The sequence below is a fragment of the Miscanthus floridulus genome, chromosome 17, assembly GCF_019320115.1.
Source record: "Miscanthus floridulus cultivar M001 chromosome 17, ASM1932011v1, whole genome shotgun sequence".
In the NCBI taxonomy this organism is placed as follows: domain Eukaryota; kingdom Viridiplantae; phylum Streptophyta; class Magnoliopsida; order Poales; family Poaceae; genus Miscanthus; species Miscanthus floridulus.
Genome location: NC_089596.1, coordinates 102396203 through 102420514, shown reverse-complemented (window position 1 = coordinate 102420514; position 24312 = coordinate 102396203). Strand labels below are relative to the sequence as shown.

The 24312-nt window shown below is 47.8% G+C and overlaps 1 protein-coding gene across 1 annotated transcript; it reads left to right on the top strand.

Moving 5' to 3' along the window:
• The first annotated feature begins 18084 nt into the window (after positions 1-18084).
• On the top strand, positions 18085-19094 carry LOC136518911 (protein DMP6-like). The gene has a single exon (XM_066512600.1). It carries the CDS (start codon positions 18164-18166, stop codon positions 18872-18874), a length of 711 nt encoding a protein of 236 aa, XP_066368697.1. The 5' UTR covers positions 18085-18163; the 3' UTR covers positions 18875-19094.
• The last annotated feature ends 5218 nt before the right edge of the window (positions 19095-24312 follow it).

Here is a 24312-nt window from a genome sequence, read left to right as displayed (position 1 = left end):
TCAGCAGAATAATAAAACAAGTAAATAGGCAAACGTATGGATTTAACCGGAAGCCAAGATGTTGAGAATGGAGCAGCTGTTGCCAATGGCTTGACCCTGACAGCAGCTTGCTGGTGGCCGGCAAATAGCAGGTGCTGAACTCCCATCCTGGTGTGCTCGACCAGCAGCAGCAGGGAACGGCAACAACACCCAGCGGACGGCAGAAACTGGACTCCACGACGGCGCGTGTGAAAGCTCTAGTTTGGTTTTGGTAAATTGATGAAACCCTAAGTGCTAACCTAGTTTATCAAGTGATCATGACATAGGTAGCACACTTCAAGTAGAAGAAGCTAATGAAGATCATAGCATGACAATGGTGATGGCATGGCGATGATCAAGGGCTTAAACTTGAAATAAAGAAAGAGAAAAACAAAAAGCTCAAGGCAAAGGTATAAACCATAGGAGCTATTTTGTTTTGGTGATCAAGACACTTAGAGAGTGTGATCACATTTAGGTTTGATAGCCGTACTATTAAGAGGGCTGAAACTCGTATTGGAATGCGGTTATCAAAGTGCCACTAGATGCTCTAACTCATTGCATATGCATTTAGGATCTAGTGGAGTGCTAACACCCTTGAAAATATTTGTGAAAATATGCTAACACATGTGCACAAGGTGTTTGTAGGGTTGAGATGGGTTTGGGTCCCTCTCTATTTTGAAAAATGAAATGTCTATTTTCTATTGCGCCGGATGCAAAATTCTTGGTGGTTGACACATTTGAGCAAGAGTGAAGAAGTTAGAGTTGAAATGGAGTTGGTCGAAATGATGCTGGCGTCGATCTACTGACCGGATGCTGGGTCACTCAGCGACCGGACGCTGAAAGGCTGCGTCCGGTCGAGCTGTCAGACGGCACAGTAGGCTAGGGTTGAGCACCGAACGCTGGCTGCGTCCGGTCAAGGTGGACCGGACGCGTCCGGTCGGAAAAACATGCCTCGGGGAGCTTACTAGAAACGACCGGACGCTGGGGCTTCAGCGTCCGGTCAGTTTTGACCGGAGCGTCCGGTCAGCGTCATAACCGTTGGGATCTGACGAACAGCGTTTGAAGGCGATGACATGTGACGTCCATCGGGCGACCGGACGCTGAGGGCCAGCGTCCGGTCAGTTTGACCAGAGCGTCCGATCAGAGCGCGTTTTGCCTAGTGAAGGGGTATAACGGCTCTATTTGATGGGGGCTCTATTTATAGCCCCATGGCCGGCTCAAGGGCAGCCTCTTGCATATTTTCATTGACATAGCAACCTTGTGAGCCTAGCCAAAGGACTCCCACTCATCTACATCATTGATTCATCATCATAGTGAGATTGGGAGTGATCCAAGTGCATTGCTTGAGTGATTGCATCTAGAGACACTTAGTGATCGTGTTTCGCTGCGGATTTCGCTTGTTACTCTTGGTGGTTGCCGCCACCTAGACGGCTTGGAGCAGCGAGGATCGTCGAGTGGAGGTGGTGATTGTCTCCGGCTCCGATCGTGGTGATTGTGAGGGGTTCTTGACCTTTCCCCGGCGGAGCGCCAAAAGGTACTCTAGTGGATTGCTCGTGGCTTGTGTGATCCTCATCTTGTGTTGGTTGTGCAGCACCCTATTGAGGGTTTGGCGTGTGAAGCCAATTAGCGCGTGAACCTCCAAGTGAGTGAATCGCCACAACGAGGACTAGCTTGCTGGCAAGCAAGTGAACCTCGGTAAAAAAAATCATTGTCTTCATCATTGATTCCGAGGTGATTGGTCTTCATTGTTATTCATCTTTGTGATTGATTAGTTCTTCATCTACACGGCGGTATAACTATCCTAACCACTCTCTTTACTTTACCGCAAACTAGTTGACAAGCTCTTTAGTGTAGCTAGTTGTGAGAGCTTACTTGCTTGGTTGGTGTGGCTCTTTAGTTAGTCTTTGAGAGCACACTAACATAGGATAGTGTCTTTGCTATTGTGTGAATAGACACTATCTAAACTAGAATTGTGGTAGGTGGCTTGCATTTTAAGTAGGCTAGTGCAACACTCGCTTCGCCTCAAAATTGTCTAACCATTTGGTTAAGTGTTGTTGTAGAAATTTTTATTAGGCTATTCATCCCCCCTCTAGCCATTAGGACCTTTCAAGTGGGAGGTCCCTGGCGATGGTGGAACTGAGACCCCCAGGTGACAATCTGGAATAGTGCAGAACACAGAACCAAAAGCAAACACAACTACCCTGGTGGCGAACGGTAGGAAAAGTAGACGCAAACAAAAAGGAACAATTCACCAAGATGAATGATTAACTCTAGTAATTGTTCTACAAAAATGCATCTAGCCTCCGCCCGATCGTCCTCCCTCTCTTGATTGGAGAGATCAATAAAAATCTCTCACTAGACTTGAAGACCTAGGCTAGATCGAGAGAGAAGGTGTGTTCCCTGGAACCCTAGGCACGGGTACTGTTCCCATGAATAGTAAATCACCCCAAAAATCCCAAAAGCCTAGCCCCTCTCAACCCTAGGTGCCACATATTTATATCTCCAAAAGGTGGCCCACCTAAATTACAAGACTGTCATTACGCGACGTAAACGACATGTAATGGCATGATAATCATATCCAATCAATCACATCCTCCATGGCAAATTCCGCGATGTTCGTGATCCCTCCATCTCCGCGATGTGATCCTCGCGATGTCGCCACACGACCATCTGAAATCATATCGCGATCGCCGGAAATTTCCATCTCCGGCCACGCCCGCCGCACAAGCGTCCCGGTACGTCCTTGGTTTTTGTGGCTCAACCAAGAAACCGTCCACCGACGTCCTCCCGCCGTGTAGCTAGATACAGTAGACGTACACCGCACAATCTCCGTCCCTCGAACGCGAGCGTCGAACCACCCTTCACTGTCCCGCGGTTCATCAGCATGGCATCCTATCCCCGTTCTTCACAGATCGCCGCATGATTAGTCTCCACCTGTCACCTGCAACCACAGCCTGCCAAGAGACACGTCACACGCACACCGTGTTGTCAATCGCTCATCACAAGGCACTAGCCCCACGGGCATCTCAGAGATTGAAAAGCAGCTTTCTGAGATGTTGAAGAATGGCATTATTAAGCATAGCCAAAGCCCCTATGCTTCACCAGTTTTATTGGTTAAAAAGGATGGGACATGGAGATTTTGTGTTGATTATAGACACTTGAATGCACAAACTATGAAAAACAAACATCCTATGCCCATAGCTGATGAGTTAATTGATGAATTAGTAGGAGCTCAGTGGTTCTCAAAGTTGGACTTCAGAGCAGGATATCATTAGATCTGTATAAGTCCTAAGGACACCCACAAAACTGCATTCAAAACTTATAGTGGGCTGTATGAGTTCCTAGTGTTGGATTTTGGATTGACCAATGCACCTGCAACTTTTCAGAGTGTGATGAATCTTATTTTTCTGCTCTGCTAAGAAAAGGGGTAATTGTGTTTATGGATGGCATATTAGTTTATTCATCTACCCTAGAGCAGCATGTGAGCTTGCTGAAACAGGTGTTTGACATTCTGAGACAACACTAGTTTTTCATCAAGCTATCCAAATGTTCTTTTGCTCAAAGGGAAGTTCAGTATTTGGGACACTGTGTCTCTAGCCAAGGTGTAGCTACAGAGAAGTCCAAGATTGCTGCAGTAGAACAGTGCCCTACACCTAAGAATGTGAAAGATTTTAGAGGCTTCCTAGGGTTAACTGGATACTACAGGAAGTTCATTAAGAACTATGGATTGATTAGTAGACCATTGACTGACATGCTAAAGAAGGGAGTACCTTTTTGTCAGTGTTTCGAGCCACCACCGATGAGTAAATTTCTAATATTGCGTGTCTGGCTAGGATGGTATGCTTAGAGGACACGAGGTTTCTAATAGTTCTGGCAGAATGTCCCTATGTCCAGTTCGTTGCTGCTGCTCGTGTTACTAGCACTGAAAGTTTGTAGTAGGGGTTACAAACGGACGAGAGAGGGACGGGTCCCAAGTCTTTGGTGAAAGAAGTGAACGGGTGCTGAGAGAGCTCGGTTGCTGCTCAGCCGTATGTTCGGGGTTCGATGGGTTTGTTCGGACCTGGCTTGAATCGATCCGATCGGTTATCAGATGCCCTTCAATGGAGCGCCCTGCTTTCCCTTTTTAGGCCAGGAGAAAGTGCGGGTTACAGCGGATGGAAAGAGGAGAACGAGAGAGAGAGAGCCGAAGGCCTTCAGGATCGTCGGGTCCTTCTTCTCCTTCATGTGGGTCCCACCGACACTGTAGATGTCAACAGGGACGACGCCACGTCGCAGTCTTGTCCGTCACTGGCGCCATGCGTAGGCGTCGTCCGTCGGCCATGGCGCTCCACTCCGTCCTGGTGGACGTCGTGGTGAACCAACGTGTCTGTCAGTGTTCGTACGAGGGTTAGACAGAACAGTACCGGTACGCTCGACGCTGTTCTTGATGTGAATCCTCAGGTATGGCCCATCGTGGCCACAGGTTAAATCGGGGCGTGCTGGTCTCTTTCTTGGCGTTAGAGTTTTGACCTAGGCCCATACGCTTAGACCCGGAGTGGTTGGCGGCGGTATGGGACCCCATCGGGCGAGGCGGAGCCCGCATCCGAGGGGTTGGGTGAGGCGGAGCCCGCGGCCTCGGGGTCGGGCGAGGCGGAGCCTGACCCCAGAGGTCGGGTGAAGCAGAGCCCGCCCCCAGAGGTCGGACGAGGCGGAGCCCATGGCCTCGGGGTCGGGCGAGGTGAAGCCTACCCCTAGAGGGCGGACGAGGTAGAGCCCGCGGCCTCGGGGTCAGACGGGCAGAGCACGAACCCAAGGGCCGGGCGAGGCAGAGCGTAAACCCAACGGTCGGGCGAGGCGGAGCCCGTGGCCTTGGGGTTGGGCGAGGCGGAGCGCAAACACAAGGGTCTAGTGAGGCGGAGCCCTCCCCCATAGGTCGGGCAAGGCATAGTTCGCCCCCAGAGGTCGAGCAAGGAGGAGCTTGCGCGCCTAGGGGTTAGTTCGAGCCGTAGTTGCGCTCTTGACTTCTCGGATGAATCAATGTTGATGGTCATTAGCTCCTCCTCTTCAGATACCCTAGTATTGGTCCCGACACTTTTGTTTGGACTGCCTTAACTCAATCAACATTCAACCAGCTCAAGTACTCTTTGGTTCATGCTCCTGTCTTGGCCATTCCTGATTTCAGTAAAACTTTTACTTTGGAGACTGATGCAAGTGATGTTGGATTTGGGGCAGTACTCTTGCAGGATTCTCATCCAATTGCATATTTGAGCAAGGCTGTTTGTCCTAAGAACCAGGCCTTGTCAACATATGAAACGGAATGCATGGCTATTATTCTTGCAGTTGAAAAATGGCGTCCATATCTCCAAAACATTGAGTCTGTGATTAGGACAGATCACAAGAGCTTACTCCATCTTACTGAGCAAAGGATTACATCTAAGATTCAACAGAAGGCATTGCTAAAGTTAATGGATCCGTAGTTCAGAATTGTGTATAAGCAAGGGGCACTAAATCAGGCTATAGATGCCTTATCAAGATGTCACTCACATCCTTCTGTATTGGCTCTGTCTATGTGCAGTCCTGACTGGGTGGACAAGGTTAAAATGGGATATGAAGATGATCCTGCTGCTATGCAAATTTTGACCAATCCAACTAGGGATTTCTCTGTCAAAGATGGATTGATTAGACATCAAGGCAGAATTTGGTTGGGTTCAAATGCTTTAGCACAGCAGCATGTGTTGCAAGCTGTCCATAATTCAGGTGTGGGGGGACATTCAGGGTTCCAGGCCACTTATTACAGAATCCAAAACTTATTTTCTTGGCCAAGCATGAAAGCAACCATTGCTAAGTTTGTTCAAGAATGTGGGGTATGTCAGCAAGCCAAGGTAGAACATGTGAAACCTCCTAGGCTTTTGCAACCTCTGTCTGTACCCACTCAGTCTTAGCAAATAGTATGTATGGACTTCATTGAAGGGTTAACCAAATCCCAGAAATATGACACAATCATGGTGGTAGTGGATAAGTATACAAAGTATGCACATTTCATTCCTCTAGCCCATCCCTTTTCAGCGTTGGTGGTAGCTCAGGCTTATCTGGACTCAGTATACAAACTCCATGGATTGCCTCAAGGGGTTGTGTCTGACCGTGACAAGATTTCACAAGTGCTATTTGGAGGGAGCTGTTTTGGTTGATAGACACTCAACTATTGATGAGTTCTTCGTATCACCCACAGACGGATGGACAGTCCGAACGATTGAATCAGTGTTTGGAAGGGTTCCTTCGTTGTGCAGTCAGTTCTTGTCCTGGGCAGTGGAACAAGTGGTTATCAGTCATTGAGCTATGGTATAACACAAGTTTCCATTTAGCATTGGGTAGATCACCATTCAAAGTTCTTTATGGTCATCCTCCTAGGCAGTTTGGACTTTCAAATGAGATACAATTTCTCTCACCGGACCTGGAACAATGGTTGACTGAGCGCAATCTCTTGTCAGATGTTATACAACACCATTTGCACTAGGCTCAGCAGCGTATGAAGGCTTATGCTGACAAAAACCATACTGAGCATGAATTCAAGGTGGGTGATATGGTGCACTTGAAGCTGCAGCCATATATACAGTCCTCGGTGGCTCCTCGATCAAATCAAAAGCTCAGTTTTAGGTACTATGGTCCATTTCTGGTCCTTGAGCATGTGGGTGCAGTTGCCTACAAGCTGAAGCTTCCCGAGGACTGTCGTGTACATCCTGTGGTGCATGTCTCTCAATGGAAGCGTCATGTACCACCTTCTGTCCGCATTGATAATGATATTTCCCAGGTTCCTGATGATCCAACTAGCTCAGTTTCTCCGGTGAGATTTCTGAACTCCAGAATGTGCAGGAAAGGAGCTTCAACTATATCTCAGGTTTTGGTACAGTGGGATTCATTGCCGCATACGTTGGCCACTTGGGAGTGAAAGCCCAAGTTTATTTTTGGATAATTGATGAAACCTAGGACTAACCTTTGATCTAAGTGTTTGAACTAGACAAGGTGGTCCAATCCAAGTGATGGAGCAAGTTAGAGGTCCATGGTGATGAAGGTGGACATGAAATGAAGATGAAAGCTCAACTTGGAAAAGAAGAAAGAGAAAAACAAAAACCGAGAAGATCAAGACAAAGGTATAAAGATAGGCTTTTGTTTTGCACTTAAGACACCATAGAGAGTGTGAGTGACTTAGGATCGATAGCCGTACTATAAAGAGGTGAAATCTTTGACTAAACGGTTTATCAAGTGCCACTAGGTGACATGACTTTTGCATATGCATTTAGGAACCTAGTGTGTTAACTTTGACCCTTGTAAAATGCTAACACACATGCACACAAGTTCTATACTGTGGTTAGCAAATTGGAAGCAAGGACGAAGTGGTTGCGGCCTTAGAAAATGAAAAGGAGGCGATGGTGTGTGACTGGATGTGGCAGAACCGCCTAATCTAATGCCTCCTACGAGTGCTTGTCTTCCATTAGACACTAAGCACTCAAGGGAGAACACCAAATTACGCAGTTCCGTTGGGCACACCCCAAGGGAGAACCCGAAAATCCATATTTTCCCATCAGGATCATAAATGAGAGAATAAAGCTTACATCATTCTTAACCATTTCTTACATCACTTTTAATACAACGTCAGAGTATGATATTTATTGTTATAACAACGAAATGTAATCATATTATTAGAGTTATGAACAATTTAAATTAACGGCGGAATATAAACATTTGATCAGAGTTATATCGGAAATAAATATCTATTCATGACATGATGAAACATTGTTATATAAACTATGACAACATATTATAAAACTTTTATTTAGAAAACATTTAGTGAGAGTTATAAATGAAAACTATGATCGCAGCGTAAAGGAAATTCTCTCTGAGCCTACCAGGAGGAATCTATACACAAAGGTCAGCTCTAGCCTCCACCTGTCACCTGCAACAGGGGAAAATAAAACCCTGAGTACTCAATTGTACTCAGCAAGACTTACCCGACAGGAGAAAAGAAAAGACTCCAAGGATATGCAAGGCTATCTAACTTGTGGGTTTATTGCATCTGCAGAAAGCATTACTAAATGTGTGTCCTTATATTCGATTTTTATTAGCAGTGCATTAGTTCATTAACTAACCATTCTATGTAAGCACCTGTGCTACTTTCAAGCAAGTGGTAAGCAATCAGATTTCCTTTTTTTATCTTTCATCTCTCAGTTCTTACTACGGTGACAAGCCGCCGACAAGCCATACCGGATTGCCCGACGATTCGCGAATCAATGCCCCCAGTTAAGTACCTCAAAAACACACGCCCCGCTTGTACCCTAGGCACAAGCAGGACCAACCCACTATCCTCCTATCATGGGGTCCAGGTCCCCATCCAAACTAAGACTCTAAGCCCCCGCCCCTAAGTCCCGGACTCAGTGCGGTACAAGGACATCCTAACCCAAAAACCACCATGACAGTCGGTTCAGAAAGAGCTGGAACCCATGACAAGAGAGTAACAAGTCTTTCAAGCGCCCATACCCAAGTATGTGCTCGGGATAATAAGTCTATGACTTGCCTAGAGTCTTATGCAACGACCGGTCCTTAATCGACACGAACAGGAAAAATAGTGTAATCAAGCTATGCCCCGTTGACTGCAGGACACAACCTCTTACACCCACCAATACCCAAACCATATCCCTGTCCTGTCACCATTTTCTTTTCCACTATTTATATTTTCCAAGTGATAATAATACACTAATATATTTTCTATCTCTCGCGAGTGACAGGCAATCACTCGGCTTCTACCGGAGTCATGTAGCATAGCAATCTACACGATCCTGTAATACTAGTAAGACTCATAGGATAAAAATATATATATGCAAGTGGGTTTAATTCAACTCCTTAAAACTTAATCCACAAATATAGTTTAAAGTGCATAAAAGTAGGGGTTATGCACCGGGGCTTGCATGGGTAAAATATAACCAGAAGTTAGTATTTGCATCTTCGGATCATCCACCATCATCTGGATAGAAAACCCATTGCATCATCTTCTAGAGAGAACACCATTACACCATCTTTAGATTCCCACTCATCCTTTACTTGATCTGTTGATCCATCATCGTACCTATATGATATGCAATGCGATTTAATGCAAAGACGTAATTAATCGACTACAATCGTGACTCGTAAAAATACGATTTATGCCTCTCAAGTTAACGAGCTAGTTCTAACGATGACCATACTTAGGCTACATATCTATGTTGTCGAATAAGATGTTATTTCTCAACAATTATTTTAGTTATATAAACCCAAGTTATTTTTTTATTTCCCAACAATTATTCGAAATAGGGCATCATTATCTATCTAGCAAACTAATTATTTCGGAGCTACAAAAATTACTGTGAGCAGCTAATAATATTAGTAATTTACTGTAAAATCCTCAGAGTCAACACTATCACCGATTTATCACGGAAATTCCTACAAATTCATATTTTAATAATATTAAGCATTCTAAATTAATTAAAGCAACCCTAGAAACATCTTAAAACTAGGTGAACAAATTATACTAACAAATAGATCCTGATTTTTAGAACCTAAGAAAATGAGTTTCATAATTTTTGAATTCCTCTACTATTTTATATTGATTTTACAAGTTAACTAAAATCCTATATTAGAAAAGCATTTAGAAAATGGAAAGGCCGGCGGCAACGAAATTGGCCCAGCAGCCCTACGCGGAAGCAGCTGCGCGCGCAGTGGCTGGCCCAGCATCGGCCAACAGCGCGCGGCCCAGGCGCGACAGCAGCAAGCTGGACCAGCCAGAGCGCGACCCATGCGCGCTGATGAATTTTACAAAAAGACCCTAGGATTTCCTTCTAACTACGACAAGGTCCAATTACTATTTTGTACACCCACTAACAAGCTCATTTACCCCCTGGCTGCCACCTAATTCATGCGCATACGTCCTTAGAGGCAGAGCACCATGGCGGGGATGGTCCGACAGCGTCCGAGACCGGCCAGGGAGGGCACGGCGGCGGCGGAGGGGTGGCCGCCAGGGCACAGGGCCACCGCAGGGTTCGCGCGACCACGCAGGACCGCGACGGCCCGCAATGGCGTGCAGGGCATGTCTGCCCGCGTGCAGACATGGGTGACGGCAATGGCGTGCGTGCCGGCGAACCTACACGCTCATGGAAAAGTGGAGATGGCGGGAAAGCACCGGGGGCTCACCGTGGCTCCCGCTGCAGAGACGGTCAGAGCGAAGGACGGTCGAAGCAGTGGCGCTCCAAGGTGGACATGGCCACATCACCGCATTGCCGGTGAGGACCCTGGCCGAAGAAAGGTGAGCACCCGATAGAGGGGGTCAAATCAATACTATCGGTGCCAACAATCGAATCACTACCGACGATTAGGGCCTTACCCCCAATTGCGCCCTGCTCTGGCGGCGAGCTAACCGGTGGTGACGGAAATGCCCAATTGGCCAGCAACCGTGCACTTCTAGTTCTCTATGTGGGTTGGGTGTTTAGCTAGCTTCGTGACCTAGCTACTGACGCGAAGAATCAAATCGAGATGGCCCACACATTGTGAATTTGAACGGCGCCTGCCAATAGCAGCACGAGGGCGCGACATGGCACAGTGGGCAGTAGTGCGTGACATAGGGTGTGGTTTGTCTTACTGTGGCATGCGAGTGCCAAGGCGACTGCGCTACCGGACAGCGGAGACGAGTGGCTACTCGACGGGACCACCTGGCCTTTTCCAAGAGCGGGCGGCTAAAGCGAAACGACAAGCGTGCGGGAAGGGCATTGACAACCCAATAAGGCGGTAGCTCGACGAGACGGCCACGACGTAGGCGCAGCGACACAGCATGTAGCAGCTGTACATAACGCGAGGTGTCATGACGTGCATAAATGCGGTCGGGTTGCGTGGTGCTGGCCGAGCACGGCACGATGGGACGCGACAAGACAGCGGCTCAACACGACTGCCCATGCGCGCCCAGCAATGCAGCAACGAGGCAACAACGAAGCGCGGCAAGGCAGGCAACGTCAATCAGCCGGGTCGCAGCCGGCCAAGACCGGCCGATGCCATGGTGCGCGTGGCCGTAGCCGGCTAGCACTCGGGGCAAGGTGACTGCGAACACATACCGGAAGATGAAAAACGGTGGCGTGCACGCTATTTAAAAGCAGACCAAAAGCCACTTAAAAACCCGACTAAAGCTAAACCAATTTCACAAATCTACTGTCCACACCACCGGCTATCTAGCGAAGCAATCCGCACAACAAACGGGCCACCTGAGAGGAAGATACAAGCGCGCCAACTTGGGTTCGTCACTCGGGCACCAGTTCGCGAACTGAGTTCCAGAACATGGGTTACAGCGCGTTTCGAAAGGACTTCGGGTTATTTTTGGGGTAACCCCGCAACGTCACACCAACCTACGAACTACACCAAGCCAAGATACTCGCAGTGAATCATCAAACTCTACAAAAACAGGGATATATTGTTTAATCATTTTTGTTAAATTTTAAATGCCAAAGTAGCATCGTCTATGTCGTCGCTGACTTAGCAATTGACGAGGGGCTCGTTAGAACTTAACACCTGTTAACACTTTTGTCTTAATTTTTACAACGTTTAAACCTCGTCGACTTCAACTAATCAACATAGTATGACATAGTCCATACTTCATACTAATTCGTGGAACAAAATATTAAAGCGCTACTTAAGTAGGTTTCACTATATAATTCACCCAAGATAGCACTTTTAAACACAAATCATTAGTTTGCCGACTCAATGAAATTCGATCTTTGAGCTATCAGAAATACCATGGAACAACACCTATTCATCAAATCCACAGTTGCGCTTCGAATTTATTTAAGTACTAAATACAAGTTATATTTTATCTTTATTTATAAAAAATTGTTCTTCACGCTTAATCCCATCGAATAAACCATCCGCTACTTATTTGCTAGAATTGTTGCCCAACATTCCTAAATATCTTTACGCACCGAGTAATTTAACTTGGGTATTTATTTGAGTCCACAAAACTGAGTCACACAGGATTCGCTTATCGCTTCAAGTATGTTTTAAATAAAAAATCCGAGAAACTCGCTTCAGAAATTTTTCTTAGGCCTAAATCTCGGTGCTAAACGAGCTTGTAACACCAGAGGTGTTACACCGGATGCAGGCCACGTCCTGACCGGACGCTGGCCGGCCGAGTCCGGTCAATTTTAGCGCGGCGCACTGACTGGACGAGAGGAGCAACGTATGATCGGACGCTAGCATGTGTTACACCTGCGCGTCCGGGCACTTTCTGAGTGGCAGCGGTTAGGTGCGATTGGTGACGTCAGCACCTCAGGAACGCGAAGAAGAGAGAAGTCTGGACCGGACGCACGGGCGCGTCAGGTCGCATCTGACCTGACGCGTCCGGTCAATGAAAACCGACTCTAGAGCCTTTCTGTTCATGACCTGATGTTGTGTACTCCAGAGTCCGGTCGTTCAAGGAGCGAGTCTGGTCTCAACTTAATTGAGCTGGCGCTTGATCACTTGACCATTGACGATCAACAAACGACATTCAAAGCGGGGACACGTGGATGCATCCATGTGACCGAATGCAGGGGGCCGAGCGTCCGGTCATCTTGACCGGCGTGTCCGGTCCCTGCGCAGTGAGCCCAATTCTGAGCCTAACGGCTCTATTCTTTGCAGGGGCTCTATAAATAGTTGGGGGTCAGCTGCAAGGTGTTTCTTTTGGCCATTTGACATCTTTGATATCCTTGTGAGCTGAGCATACTCCCTCCCACTTATCTCTCTTGCTTGATTGCTAATTCAAAGTGAGATTGAGTGATTCCAAGTGTATTTGCTTGAGTGATTGCATCTAGTGGCATTTGGGGATCGTTGTGGCTGCGGATTTCTTATTTTTCTTGGTGGTTGCCGCCACCTAGACGACTTGGAGCAGCGGAGGAGGATTGACACGAGTTGATGATTGTTCGTGGCCATCTTCCAGTGATTGTGAGGGGTCTTCTATCTTCCCCAGCGAAGAGCTGAAAGGTAACTCTAGTGGCGTGTCATTGAGTTACCTCACTTATGGGTAAGTTCTTGCGGTGTCTAATTGTGTGGACGAGGTTCGTGCAACACCTCTTAGCCGTCGAACCACCAAGTGTTTGTTGACACAGCGGGGACTAGCGTGCCGGCAAGCACGTAAACCTCGGGAGAAAAATTGGTTGTCTCTTGCCCTTGGTGATTGAATTGGTATTCATCTTGTGATTGGTTCACTCATCTACGCGATGGTATAATCACTCTACTCACTCATTTATATTCTCGCAAAATAGTTGTAGCAAGCTCATTAATGTAGCTAGAATTGAGAGCTTGCTTTGTAGTTTAAGTTGTGGAGCTCTTTAGTGTAGCAAGTGTGAGAGCTCTCAGTGAGTAGCGACTTAGCCAATTACGTGCCTAGTGATTATAGTAACTAAAATTATTGGATACATGGCTTGCAACCCTTATAGAGCCAGAGCAAATTTGCATTTCGCTATTTGTCATACTAATTAAATTGCTCTAGTTAATTTGTAGTTTTTTAAATAGGTTATTCATCCTTTCTAGTCATATTAGGACCTTTCTGGGAGGCGGCAGAAGACCTTCATCCCCGCTATCCAAGATCACCCGTTTGGGGACAACCCGGTTTTCAATCGGGGAGAAATGTCAGGATCAAGCGCAAGGGGAGAAAGGACACTGTAGCCCATCCGGCAACAAGACGCGTGATGTCTGAAGATAGCTGAGCAGGAAGCGGTTGAAGTAAATGGGCCGTATTCGTTTAGTAAAGCTTGGCGGTTGTAACCCATTAGCTGTAGTCGGTTGGCTGGCTGAGATCGGGCATTATATAAGCCCTTGTAACCGTTCTTGGTAAGGCATCGAACAACTGAACCCTGTTCTCTGAACTCTGAATAAACATTCGTTTGAAACCTTCCCCTGCTGTTCTTCTGAACCGACTCTGTTCTTGCTCATTCTTCCCCAAATTCCAATTCCACTCCAGTTATCCGTTGTATTCTAATCCGGAATACAAAACTTCTATAGTATCCACGTCAACAAGAATCCGGCTCTCGGGCCTGCTTGGTTTTGAGCGGATCTTGTCTGGCCTCATCTACTTGTGTCGACGCAGGTAACGAGAAAATTGGCTGCTCGGGCGAGCCGTTTTGGCTCTCCCTCCCGAGCAAGCTAACCTTGTCAGCATAATCCAAAAAAAACTTGAGTTGGGCAGGGCTCTCCGCGAGCAGCGTGGCTAGCTCAAGCTCTAGGGGCCGCGACGACGTGGACCACCGAGCTCGCGAGCGCGAGCGGCCACGATGGTGACGACAACTGCGTGCGCCGCCAGGCTCGTCCGCACGAGCTGCGACGGTGCCAGCGAGGACGCGAGTCAAGCAGTGGATGAGGGGCGGCGAGGCGCGAATACAAAGCAGCCCAGGGGCAGCCGGTGCGCACGAGTAGCGAGCAGCGTCGTTGTCCCAAGCTCGAGCATCTGTGACGGTGCAGGGCACTTAGCTCTTGACCCGTTGAGCGGAGTGGCCAGCCTGTTCATTTGGCTGTGGCTTGTCGTAAACGATCGTAAATTTTCAGTCGAAATAATATTTTTCTCTCACACAAACCAGCCAATAGTACTTCTTCACGAACCAGTAACGATACGAACCAACCAAGCTGATTGTTGGGCTGCGGTGGCGGGACGACCGGTCGGCGCCAGCGAGGATGTGCGCGAGGGTTGTGGTTTGATCGATGGACGGGCTGTTGGTAGGCGCACCTATATATATATATATATATATATATAGAACTACTATTCTGTAGCTGGCTACAGAATAACTTATTCTGTAGCCACTTTGAGTTATGATAATTACTATGTTAATTTACGAGATTATAGTAACTCCTTACTAAGTGGTTTAATATAACGTTATGGTAAATATCCCCATGTGTTATAGTAACCCAACTATCGTAAATATGTATTGACATTATGGTAAATTAGTATATAAAATTATAGTAAATGGAGGTGGCTACAGAATAACTTATTTTGTAGCCGGCTACTGAATAGCCTCTCCCTATATATATATATATATATATATATATATATATATATATATATATATATATATATATGAACTCTGTTGTATGCGGACGATCATTCTGCGAGTTCAGTTGTATCGAGTGCGAACACTCTTGGAGTCTTGGTTGCCTGCGTGGTATACGATTACGACAGCGAACACTTTTGCATTGGTTGCCTGATCGAGTAGTATACGATTACGACAGGAGCTAGTTGTTGACGTCCACGGCCACCTCCAGTCCTTAGCCAGTAAGAACTCTGTTAAGCGTTGCATCGCGGGACGGACGCAGCGGGCGCGCGCACGAAGCGCGGTTGGACGAAACCACTCGGTATATTTTAAGCAGTAATAACAGACGATGAAAAGACAAAATTTCCGGTCAATTTTTTTTTGTTTATCCAATTTTTTTTTCTGTCTTCCTATAACTATCGGATGGTGGATATATATGACGCGTGTTCATACAAGTTACAACAGCTCGCGTCAAAAACATACTGAATCATACCTTCCGTATCTAGACTCATGACTCACGAGTTAGATTCTAATATTAAAGAGAGTCCGATTCCTTTTTTTTTTCCCCAGCTCTTCCGTAACTATCCGGTTCTCAACTAGCTTCATAAAAGAAATTTCTCGTTCCGATTAGGTGCAGAAGTTTTTTTTTCCAACCCTCCCTTCGCTCCTATGGTTTATTGTTTTTAAAAATAAATGATTTTCATCCTTTTCTATTCTTTTTTACTTTTTCTTGTGTTTTCTTCCGTTTCGTCTACCGAGCACAAACTCTTGTCTGAGAAGTCCGTTCTCGAGAAGTAACGTCTTTCTGTTTTTCGAGTTTTTTTTTTCTATTTTCCTTTTTATTTTAATGTTTTCCATGCCTTTTCTGTTTTCTCTTTTCGATTTACATTCAAGTGGTTTTCCGTTCAGGTTTTCCTGTTCATTTCAATTTTCTCGTGTCTTTTCTTTTCATGTTTTTTCTTTTCAATTTTCTTTTTCTTGGAATTGTATGCCGTCAGATAGATCTGAGCATTTTGAAGGCTAGGTTAAGGTTGAGCCGAGCCAAAAAAGCTCAACTATTTCAGAATGAAATATCAAGCCCATGACCGTCCAACCAGATAAGTTGGGCCTATTGTTTGAGGGCTAGGCTTAGATCGGGCCCAGGCCTAAGCGGGTTGTCCATGTAGTTTATAGTGTAAAATATCTAAAACAATTGTTTCGGTTCGGGTCAAGAATAATTTTTCTAGACAACAGGATTTGTGTTCAGCCTGTCCACTAAGGCTTGTGGGTGGGCAAAATCCCATCGGACTCGAGCCGGGCCTGCCGGCCAGGCTAGATTGTACGTCTTGGCATAACGTCTGGACATAAAATTAAAAAAGAGTATTTCCATCCAAAATTTACTACTTTCTGCAATACCCTCGTGCTTCTCATATCGTATATATAATCAGGATTATCATTTCATCCTCAAACGTGTTAGCACAACATATGTCCACTGACAACGGGAAGTCTTATTTCATGACATGTCCAACGATGGGACAAAGTTCGGTTCAAAGCAACTCGAAGAGACTCTCTATATTCTCTCTAATTGTTAGAAATAAAGATTTTTTTTATGGAAAAATACGCTTCGACAGCTTCTTTATCTGGTTATCCAAATATAGACATGTTCTATTCTGGATTTTTCGCTAGCTAACAATAGAAAATTGCAATGGCTCACTAGAGTGCACATAAGATATTGAAAAATTATCGGAGAGCGAGAAAATATAAAAACCGATTTTTAAGTAAATAACTCTTCAAATGATGATTTAAAGAGTGAGTTTTAGAAAGACTATCGGAGATGTTCTAATATATATTGGAATAGATGGCATGATCCTTAAATAAATATTTGAAACTTAGATCGTTCGGGTGACCGTCACGTACATCCCGTTGCAACGCTAAGAATTAAAGCACGTTGTCCTCGGATCATCCGGTGCATCAACGGTCATCTGGCAGCGTCCGATCAATCATCTCCACGACGTACGGCAACCCGACCGCTGCCAGAAGACACATGTCGATCGTCACAGAGAACAGAGGCAGATTCGTTACCAGAAAGCAATGAAGCATCTCTGCAATTCTGTATAGTGTGTGCACCTCCATACACACACACACCTTCAAATACGAAGGACCTACATATTTGTGGTGGAACTATATATCTAAATTTAAGTTCTTGATTTAACGTAGATGTTCACATTTTTTATATTTATTTATTTTAAGATTTAATGGTGTTGTTTTTAGGTGATACACAATCTGTCCAAACTAAGCGTGTACGGTGACTTTATCAATTTTGAAGTTTGCTAGCTCAGTTTCTCGGATGTACGAATATACATGTGTAAATTCATAGGAATGATTGTTCGCGCATTTTTAAGTGTCTATGTTGATTCAAAAAAAAATCTTAGTCAAGAGTTTTCCAATATTTGTTTTTTCCAAGATTACAATGCTTAGAGAATATCGCGGTTCCAATATCGTTAATTAATTAATTATAAATAAAAAAACATGTTTACCTTGCCTTTCTTTCGCACGGGGCCTCGGATAAGGCCCTGAGTCACCGTGCCAACCAAAAACGCATGGAGGCGTCTACCTCACCGCAAAAGAGACACACTGGAATGCCAGATGGCGGCTGAACGGACGGACGTACGAGAGCCGGTGACATCACACCAGCCACCACGCGGCGGCCCCCTTCCGTCACTCAACCTGCCGGCGCAAGCTTGACGATGGCCGAACGGGCTGGAGTGCAGCCGGAAGCAAAAGCAACCATGGCCGAATTGCGCCGCAAAAACACCAGCCCGTTCGGCCGTTTCTCGTGCAAGCAACCGCAAGCTCCCCCGATTTGTTTATGGGCCGCCCGGGTTCCTGTAACTTGCAAGTCAAGTGCCGGTCAGAAATGGCCCCGACACGTCGGCCACGTCCGCGAAGGCGAACTCGTCATGCACGCGTTCCCGTTCCCGCGGGCGCCTTTAAATCCCCCGCACGTTCCATCGGCGGCGGCAAAAGGCCATTGATCGCGCGATCGGTTACATTTACATGCATGCGCCATTACCGCCGATCAACGAGTAGGCGAAGGCGATCGATCTGGTGCGGAGGGGTCGATGGCGGCGGCGGCGGCGGGGACGACGACACAGCGGCGCGACGACGTGGAGTCTCAGCGGGAGCACGACGACGATGGTAGTAGCCGCCGTGAGCAGCAAGAGCAGCAGCGGCCTCTGCTGGTGAAGCGGCGCTCCTTGGCCGCGGACGACATCGACGGCGGGATGAGCCCGGTCCAGCGTGCCATCAGCCAGACGTACCAGAGCACGGCGCACCTGGCGAAGCTGCTGCCGACGGGCACGGTGCTGGCGTTCCAGCTGCTGTCCCCCGTGGTGACGGCGCAGGGCCACTGCGTGCGTGCCAACCGCGCCATGGCCGCCGCGCTCCTGGCACTCTGCGCGCTCTCCTGCTTCGTGCTCAGCTTCACCGACAGCTTCCGGGACGCCGCCACGGGCGCCGTCCGCTACGGCTTCGCCACCACCGGGGGGCTCTGGGTCATCGACGGCGGCGCGCCGCTGGACGACCCGCGCGCCGCGGCGGCGTACCGGATCCGGTTCCTCGACCTGGTGCACGCCGTGGTGTCCGTCATGATCTTCGCCACCGTCGCGCTGCTCGACCAGAACGTCGTCGCCTGCTTCTACCCCGTGCCGTCGGAGGACGCCAGGCAGGTGCTCACAGTGCTGCCCATCGCCATCGGCGTCGTCGGGAGCATGCTGTTCGTCACCTTCCCGACCACCCGCCACGGCATCGGGTTTCCGCTCTCACAGCACTAACTTATTTGGTAGAATGATCGATCTCTACCTGTTTGAGACTTTGTATGTACTCCTATATCCATTTCCATTTCCAGTTGTAAATAAATTGCACAAAAAAGATTGTGAACTCCGTTGAAGGAGAGATGAGTATAGCTAGATCAAGAAACACAAGATATTTTGTCGGTGTTTCGAACCACCGGCTAGTAAATTTGTATCTGCACGTCTGGCATGGATAGTGTGCTCGGAGGACACAATGATTAATACGGGTTCGAATGAAATGTCCCCACGTCCTGTCTGCTACTGCTCGTGTTACCGGCACTAGTTTGTAGTAGGGGTTATAAACGGGTGAGAGAGGGAGAAGGTCCCAAGTCTCCGGTGAAAAGATCGAACGGAGTTGAGTCTTGTTGAGCTCGTTCAACCATGTGCTCGTGCCTCTCTCCCACATGGGGCGTCCTGCTTCCCCTTTTATAGGTGAAGAGGAAGGCGCATGTTACAGAGAGAGAAAAAGAGAGAAAAGAAGAAAAGCGAGGGTGAAGAAGGCCTTCAGAGTCGCGGCGTCCTTCATCTCCTTTATGCGGATCTCGTCGGTCTTGTAGATGATGACGAGGACGGCTCCACGTCGCGGCCCTGTTTGTCACTGGCGCTATACGCAGGCGTCGTCAGCCAGTCGCGGCGCTCCACTCCGTTCTGGCGGGCGGCGCGGTCAACAGGTACTCCTGTCAGAAGCCGTACGGGGATTAGGCAGCACAACGTCGGCACACCCGACACTGTTGGCGACGTGAGCCCCCAGGTATGGTCCGTTGTGTCCATGGGTCACATCGAGACATGCCCACTTCCCTCTCGGTATCAGAAGTTTGACCCTGAGGTCGTACTCTTGGACCCGTAGTGGTTGGAGGCGGTATGGATCCCCGTCGGGCGAGACGGAACCCGCGCCCGAGGGTTCTGGCGAGTCGGAGCCCGCGCCCTCAGGGTCGGGCGAGACGGAGCCCACGCCCGAGGGGTCTGGCGAGACGGGGCCCACGCCCTCGGGTCGGGCAAGACCTTAAATACGTCTTGGACCATCCGGGCGAATTAACGTTCGTGGCCGTTAACTTCTTTCCTCTGGGTATCCTAATATCGATAAACGACACATTTGCATGATGATCGTTTCGTATACTTCATGCTACAACTTGATGAGCTTGAAATGCATGTGTGCTTCTAATGTTTTGAATTCTTGGTCGATAGATAGCATGCGTGTAAGTTACAGGGCAAGTGAAATAAGTACTACATTTGTACACCACACCAAAGTAGCAAGAAACAAGCTGATACTTGCAAGTAAAATAAAGTTAGATGTGTGACACTGCAGGATAGAATAAGTGTTAGATATGACACGCACATTGCTATTTCAGCGCCACGGCGAGCTTGTTCGGAGCGCGCAGAAAAGGATCGAAGCATGCCAAACCCTGTCCAACAAAAAGCGCTTGACGGGCAGCAAGACTGGAAAAGCCCATCCGGCAGACGCCAAGTTAGTGTACAAGGACTTCAAACGGCACGCAAACGCCAAGTTAGTGTACGTAGAGCTTTTTTTTTAAAGCAAATGATGGGATGAAGGGCCCTGAGCACGATCATGCCATGGCATCAAGCACGCTGGCGAGAAGTGATGACGACACTGTCCTTTTATGAAACATGAGGAGGTTGAGATTTAGAGAGGAATGAAGTGAAGAAGGAACTTTGGACCAAAGTTGTGGCAAATACAAGTGTCAAGCGTGCACATTCACATAAATTAAAGCCTGAATGCAGGCAGGACTCTAACCCGAACGACAGAAACCAGGGATGGATACTAGATGTGCGTGTGCATCAGCTCTCTATGTGCGTTGAATCTGAGACCAGGCCATCCAAATCCATAGTTCTATGTATTGTAGGCAAATATACTTCTTCATGTCGCTTTAGTAGTAGGTCTACATATCATGGAGAATCAGTTTTTAGCTACTTATGGGTAGATTCCTAGTTGCCCTCCTTCCTCATATCTGATTCCACTAAGGGCTTGTTCGGTTGTTTTTGAAATGGAAGGGATTGAAGGGGATTAGAGGGGGTTGAGGGGGATTTTGACTTGTAAGGGATTTAATCCCTCTCATTCCCTCCCAATCCTCTTGTCTCGGGACCAAACGAACATAATTAGTTACTTTTTGGGGGGTTAAACTGCACCCTTCCATTTTCTAGTTCCAACTTTGTTTGTGTATGTTCAATGAATAATTGGAAAGAATCCACCTCATTCTCACTCCATTTGCCAGACTCATTTTTTTATGGATTTGCTCTCATCTTTAGACCCCAAAAAACGTATATTAATAGTAACCTAATAAAATAAAAACCAAGCAAATGCTCTTTTTCCTAAATTAAAATATGAGATCTTTTTTTATTTAAGATCCTCTTTTCTCCATCTTATTTCTACTTCTACTGCTTTTGTGACCCATAGAAAGTTGGTCTGCTTTTGTGACCATAGAAAGTTGGTCATATAATCTATATATTATTATTATTATAGAAATCATTGTTTTTGGTGAAATCCACTGTACACCTACTTCCTCCTCACACATCCCTGTTCATCTACGCCACCGGATGCCTGCCACGGCAACGTACCCGACCCCATCCGCCCTGCCTACCCGCTACCGCCACGCTCACAATCCATCCCAGCCCCGCCGTACAAAAAGAAAAGAAAAGGGTCTGCAGCGATGACGCCGCCCAGGCCTGCACCATTGCCGCCGCTCCGAACGCCCGCCCACCGCGCCACGCACTGCCTCGCCGCCCGCACGTACGCCAAAGGCCGCAGCTCGCGCGTCATGCTGGCGCAGCCCCACCGTAGCGTCGCCACGACGTGGCCCACCTGCCTCGCCGTCGCGCCATTGCCCTAGACCTGGAGCAGCGTCGGTCTGTCTCCGCTCATCTCCCTTGCGAATCTCGCTTGCGCCGCTTCACCATCCCGCGCCCAGCCACTTGCCGCTGCTCCGGCCCTCTCCCTTCCACACTGGCTGGGCCAATGCTGTCCCCTTTAATCTCCACAGCAGATCCTATCACGCAGTACCTCTCCCATGCCCACGACCCTCTTGCACGACGTCGGCACCTCGCCCACGCCTATGTCTCAGAAGCAGGTAAGGCTGGATAACGAGAAGGCTCGTCTCGTTTCGGCTCGGCTCGTTAAAAACTCGAGCTGGCTCGTTAAGCTCGCGAGCCAGGTATAAAAAATACACAAAACATAATATTTGCATTTATCTAAAATTTGAGAATAATAATAATACAAAAGAAATGCATCTAACAACCTTAAATCGAATAAAAAATTAATATGCGCTAATATATATACAAGTATAATAAAATACTATAGTATTCATGCATCTAACAACCTTAAATGATACTTTTTTCCTGGAAGCTTGGCTCGTTTAGCTCACGAGCGGCTCGCGAGCTGGCTCGTTATAGCTAACGAGCTAAAATCTTGGCTCGGCTCGGCTCGTTATCTTAACGAGCCGAGCCGAGCCGAGTCGAGCCAGCCACGAGCCGAGCGAGCTAACGAGCTTTGAGTTTTTCGTCCAGCCTTAGTAGCAGGTATCCTTGATAGGATTTATGGAATCATTTAGGCGTAGATCAATGGGTAAGACTTGACTTAGATATAGAACTTACTGATGATGTACCTCATCTTGAGTCTCCAGTCATGGCCATGGCACCGGCGACGAAGTAGCAGCAGAGCGGGCCTGGTCTGGTGACAGCGGTGAAGGTGGTGGAGCTTCCCGTCCCTCACAGCGCCCCTCTCGATCGGTCTAGGGTTAGAAACTTCGGGGTGGGGCTGGCGGCTACCGGTGATCTCGTATCATGTGCCCTGGCCCCCATCGTCCTTTTATGGCGCAACGCGAGCCGGGTTTTCTAGTGTGTAGATCTAGATCGGGGTAGAAAAGTAAAAAGAAAGTAGAAGGATGGGATTCGTTTTTCGAATCGGATCAAAACCCTAACCCTAGAACAAAGGTCGGCGAGCGGAGGGACCTACCCGAGTTTTCCTCACCGCCGGTGGTACCGCCGTCCCGCGGGAAGAAGTCCCACCACTGCTGACCGCCTGATGGCACCGTGCGGGAAGTCGTGCCAAGCAGGCGCACAGGCCGGAGCTTAGGGCACCTGAAAGGTCCTTGTTTGGTTTTGGTAATTGAGTGACAACTTAGGTGGACTAATTGTGTTTATGTGAGATACACAGGTGATTAGTCCACAGGTACATGTGTGTGAGCAACATATGCCATGAAGGTGAAAATGGCTTGGAGATGTTGCAAAGCTCACACATATGATGATGAAGGGGCTTAAATGCACATGAGACATGACATTGAGTCATGTGATCAAGGTGGAGAAGATCAAGACAAGACTTGGCTTGATGGACCGGTTGCAAGCGTGAAGGGCAAGTCGAAGGCTTTGGAGTGATGGACCGCGTGGCGGTGAAGCTTGAGCAAGACTTGGCGCCGATGGACGATGGCAACGGTGAAGAGCAAGTAGAGTCAAGATCGATGAACCAATATGATCATGTGATGATATGAAGTGGATCATATCATTGTTGATCGTGTTGGTGCATGTGTTGCATCGACATTGAAGGAGATGGAATGGAACGCGCAAGGCAAAGGTATAATCTAGGGCATTTCATTTCACCGGTCATAGGTGTGTAGAGAAGTTTATGATCGGGTTTAGGATAGATGGCCATACTATCAAGAGGGGCAAACTTGTTTGCATATCGGTTATCTAGTGCCACTCGAGTGATCTAACTTTGCATTGTCGCTAGGATCGAGTAGCGTGGCAAGTTGAGTGGCTAACATCCTTTGGGAAATGATTGTGAAAATGCTAACACACATACATATGTTGGTGTACACTTGGTGGTGTTGGCACATTTACAAAGGAGGTGGTGTTTGTAGGGGTGAGATGGGTTTGGGTGAAGAGATCGGCGCTTTTGGGAAATTGGAATGTCTATTTTCTATTGTGCCGGATGCAAATTCTTGTGGTTAGCACACTTGAGCAAGGGTGAAGAGAATGGAGAAGATGCTGGCGTCGGTCAACTGACTGGACGCTGGATCTGAATGCACCGGACGCTGGCAGGCTGCGTCCGGTCGTGCTGACGTACGGTGACGCAGTAGCTGGAGAGTGATCGGACGCTGGCTGCGTCCGATTGCGTTCGACCGGACGCGTCCGGTCATGCTCGGGAGCTTAGTGGAAACGACCGAACGCTAGGGGTTCAGCGTCTGGTCAGTTGAAGCTAGAGCGTCCGGTCAGGTCAAGTGACCATTGGAACCGGGACACGTGGTCGTCTGTGGGCGACTGGACGCTGAGGTCCAGCGTCCGGTCAACACGACCGGAGCGTCCGGTCGGCCCGACCGTTGCCCAATGAAGGGGTAACGGCTAGTTTAGCCCTTGGGGCTATAAATAGAAGTGGCCTTCGGCCATGGCTGGTGTGGAGCACCTTGGGGGAC

Coding starts and splice junctions, on each gene's coding strand:
- LOC136518911 (XM_066512600.1), top strand. CDS start 18,164: ATGGCGGCGGCGGCGGCGGGGACGACGACACAGCGGCGCGACGACGTG.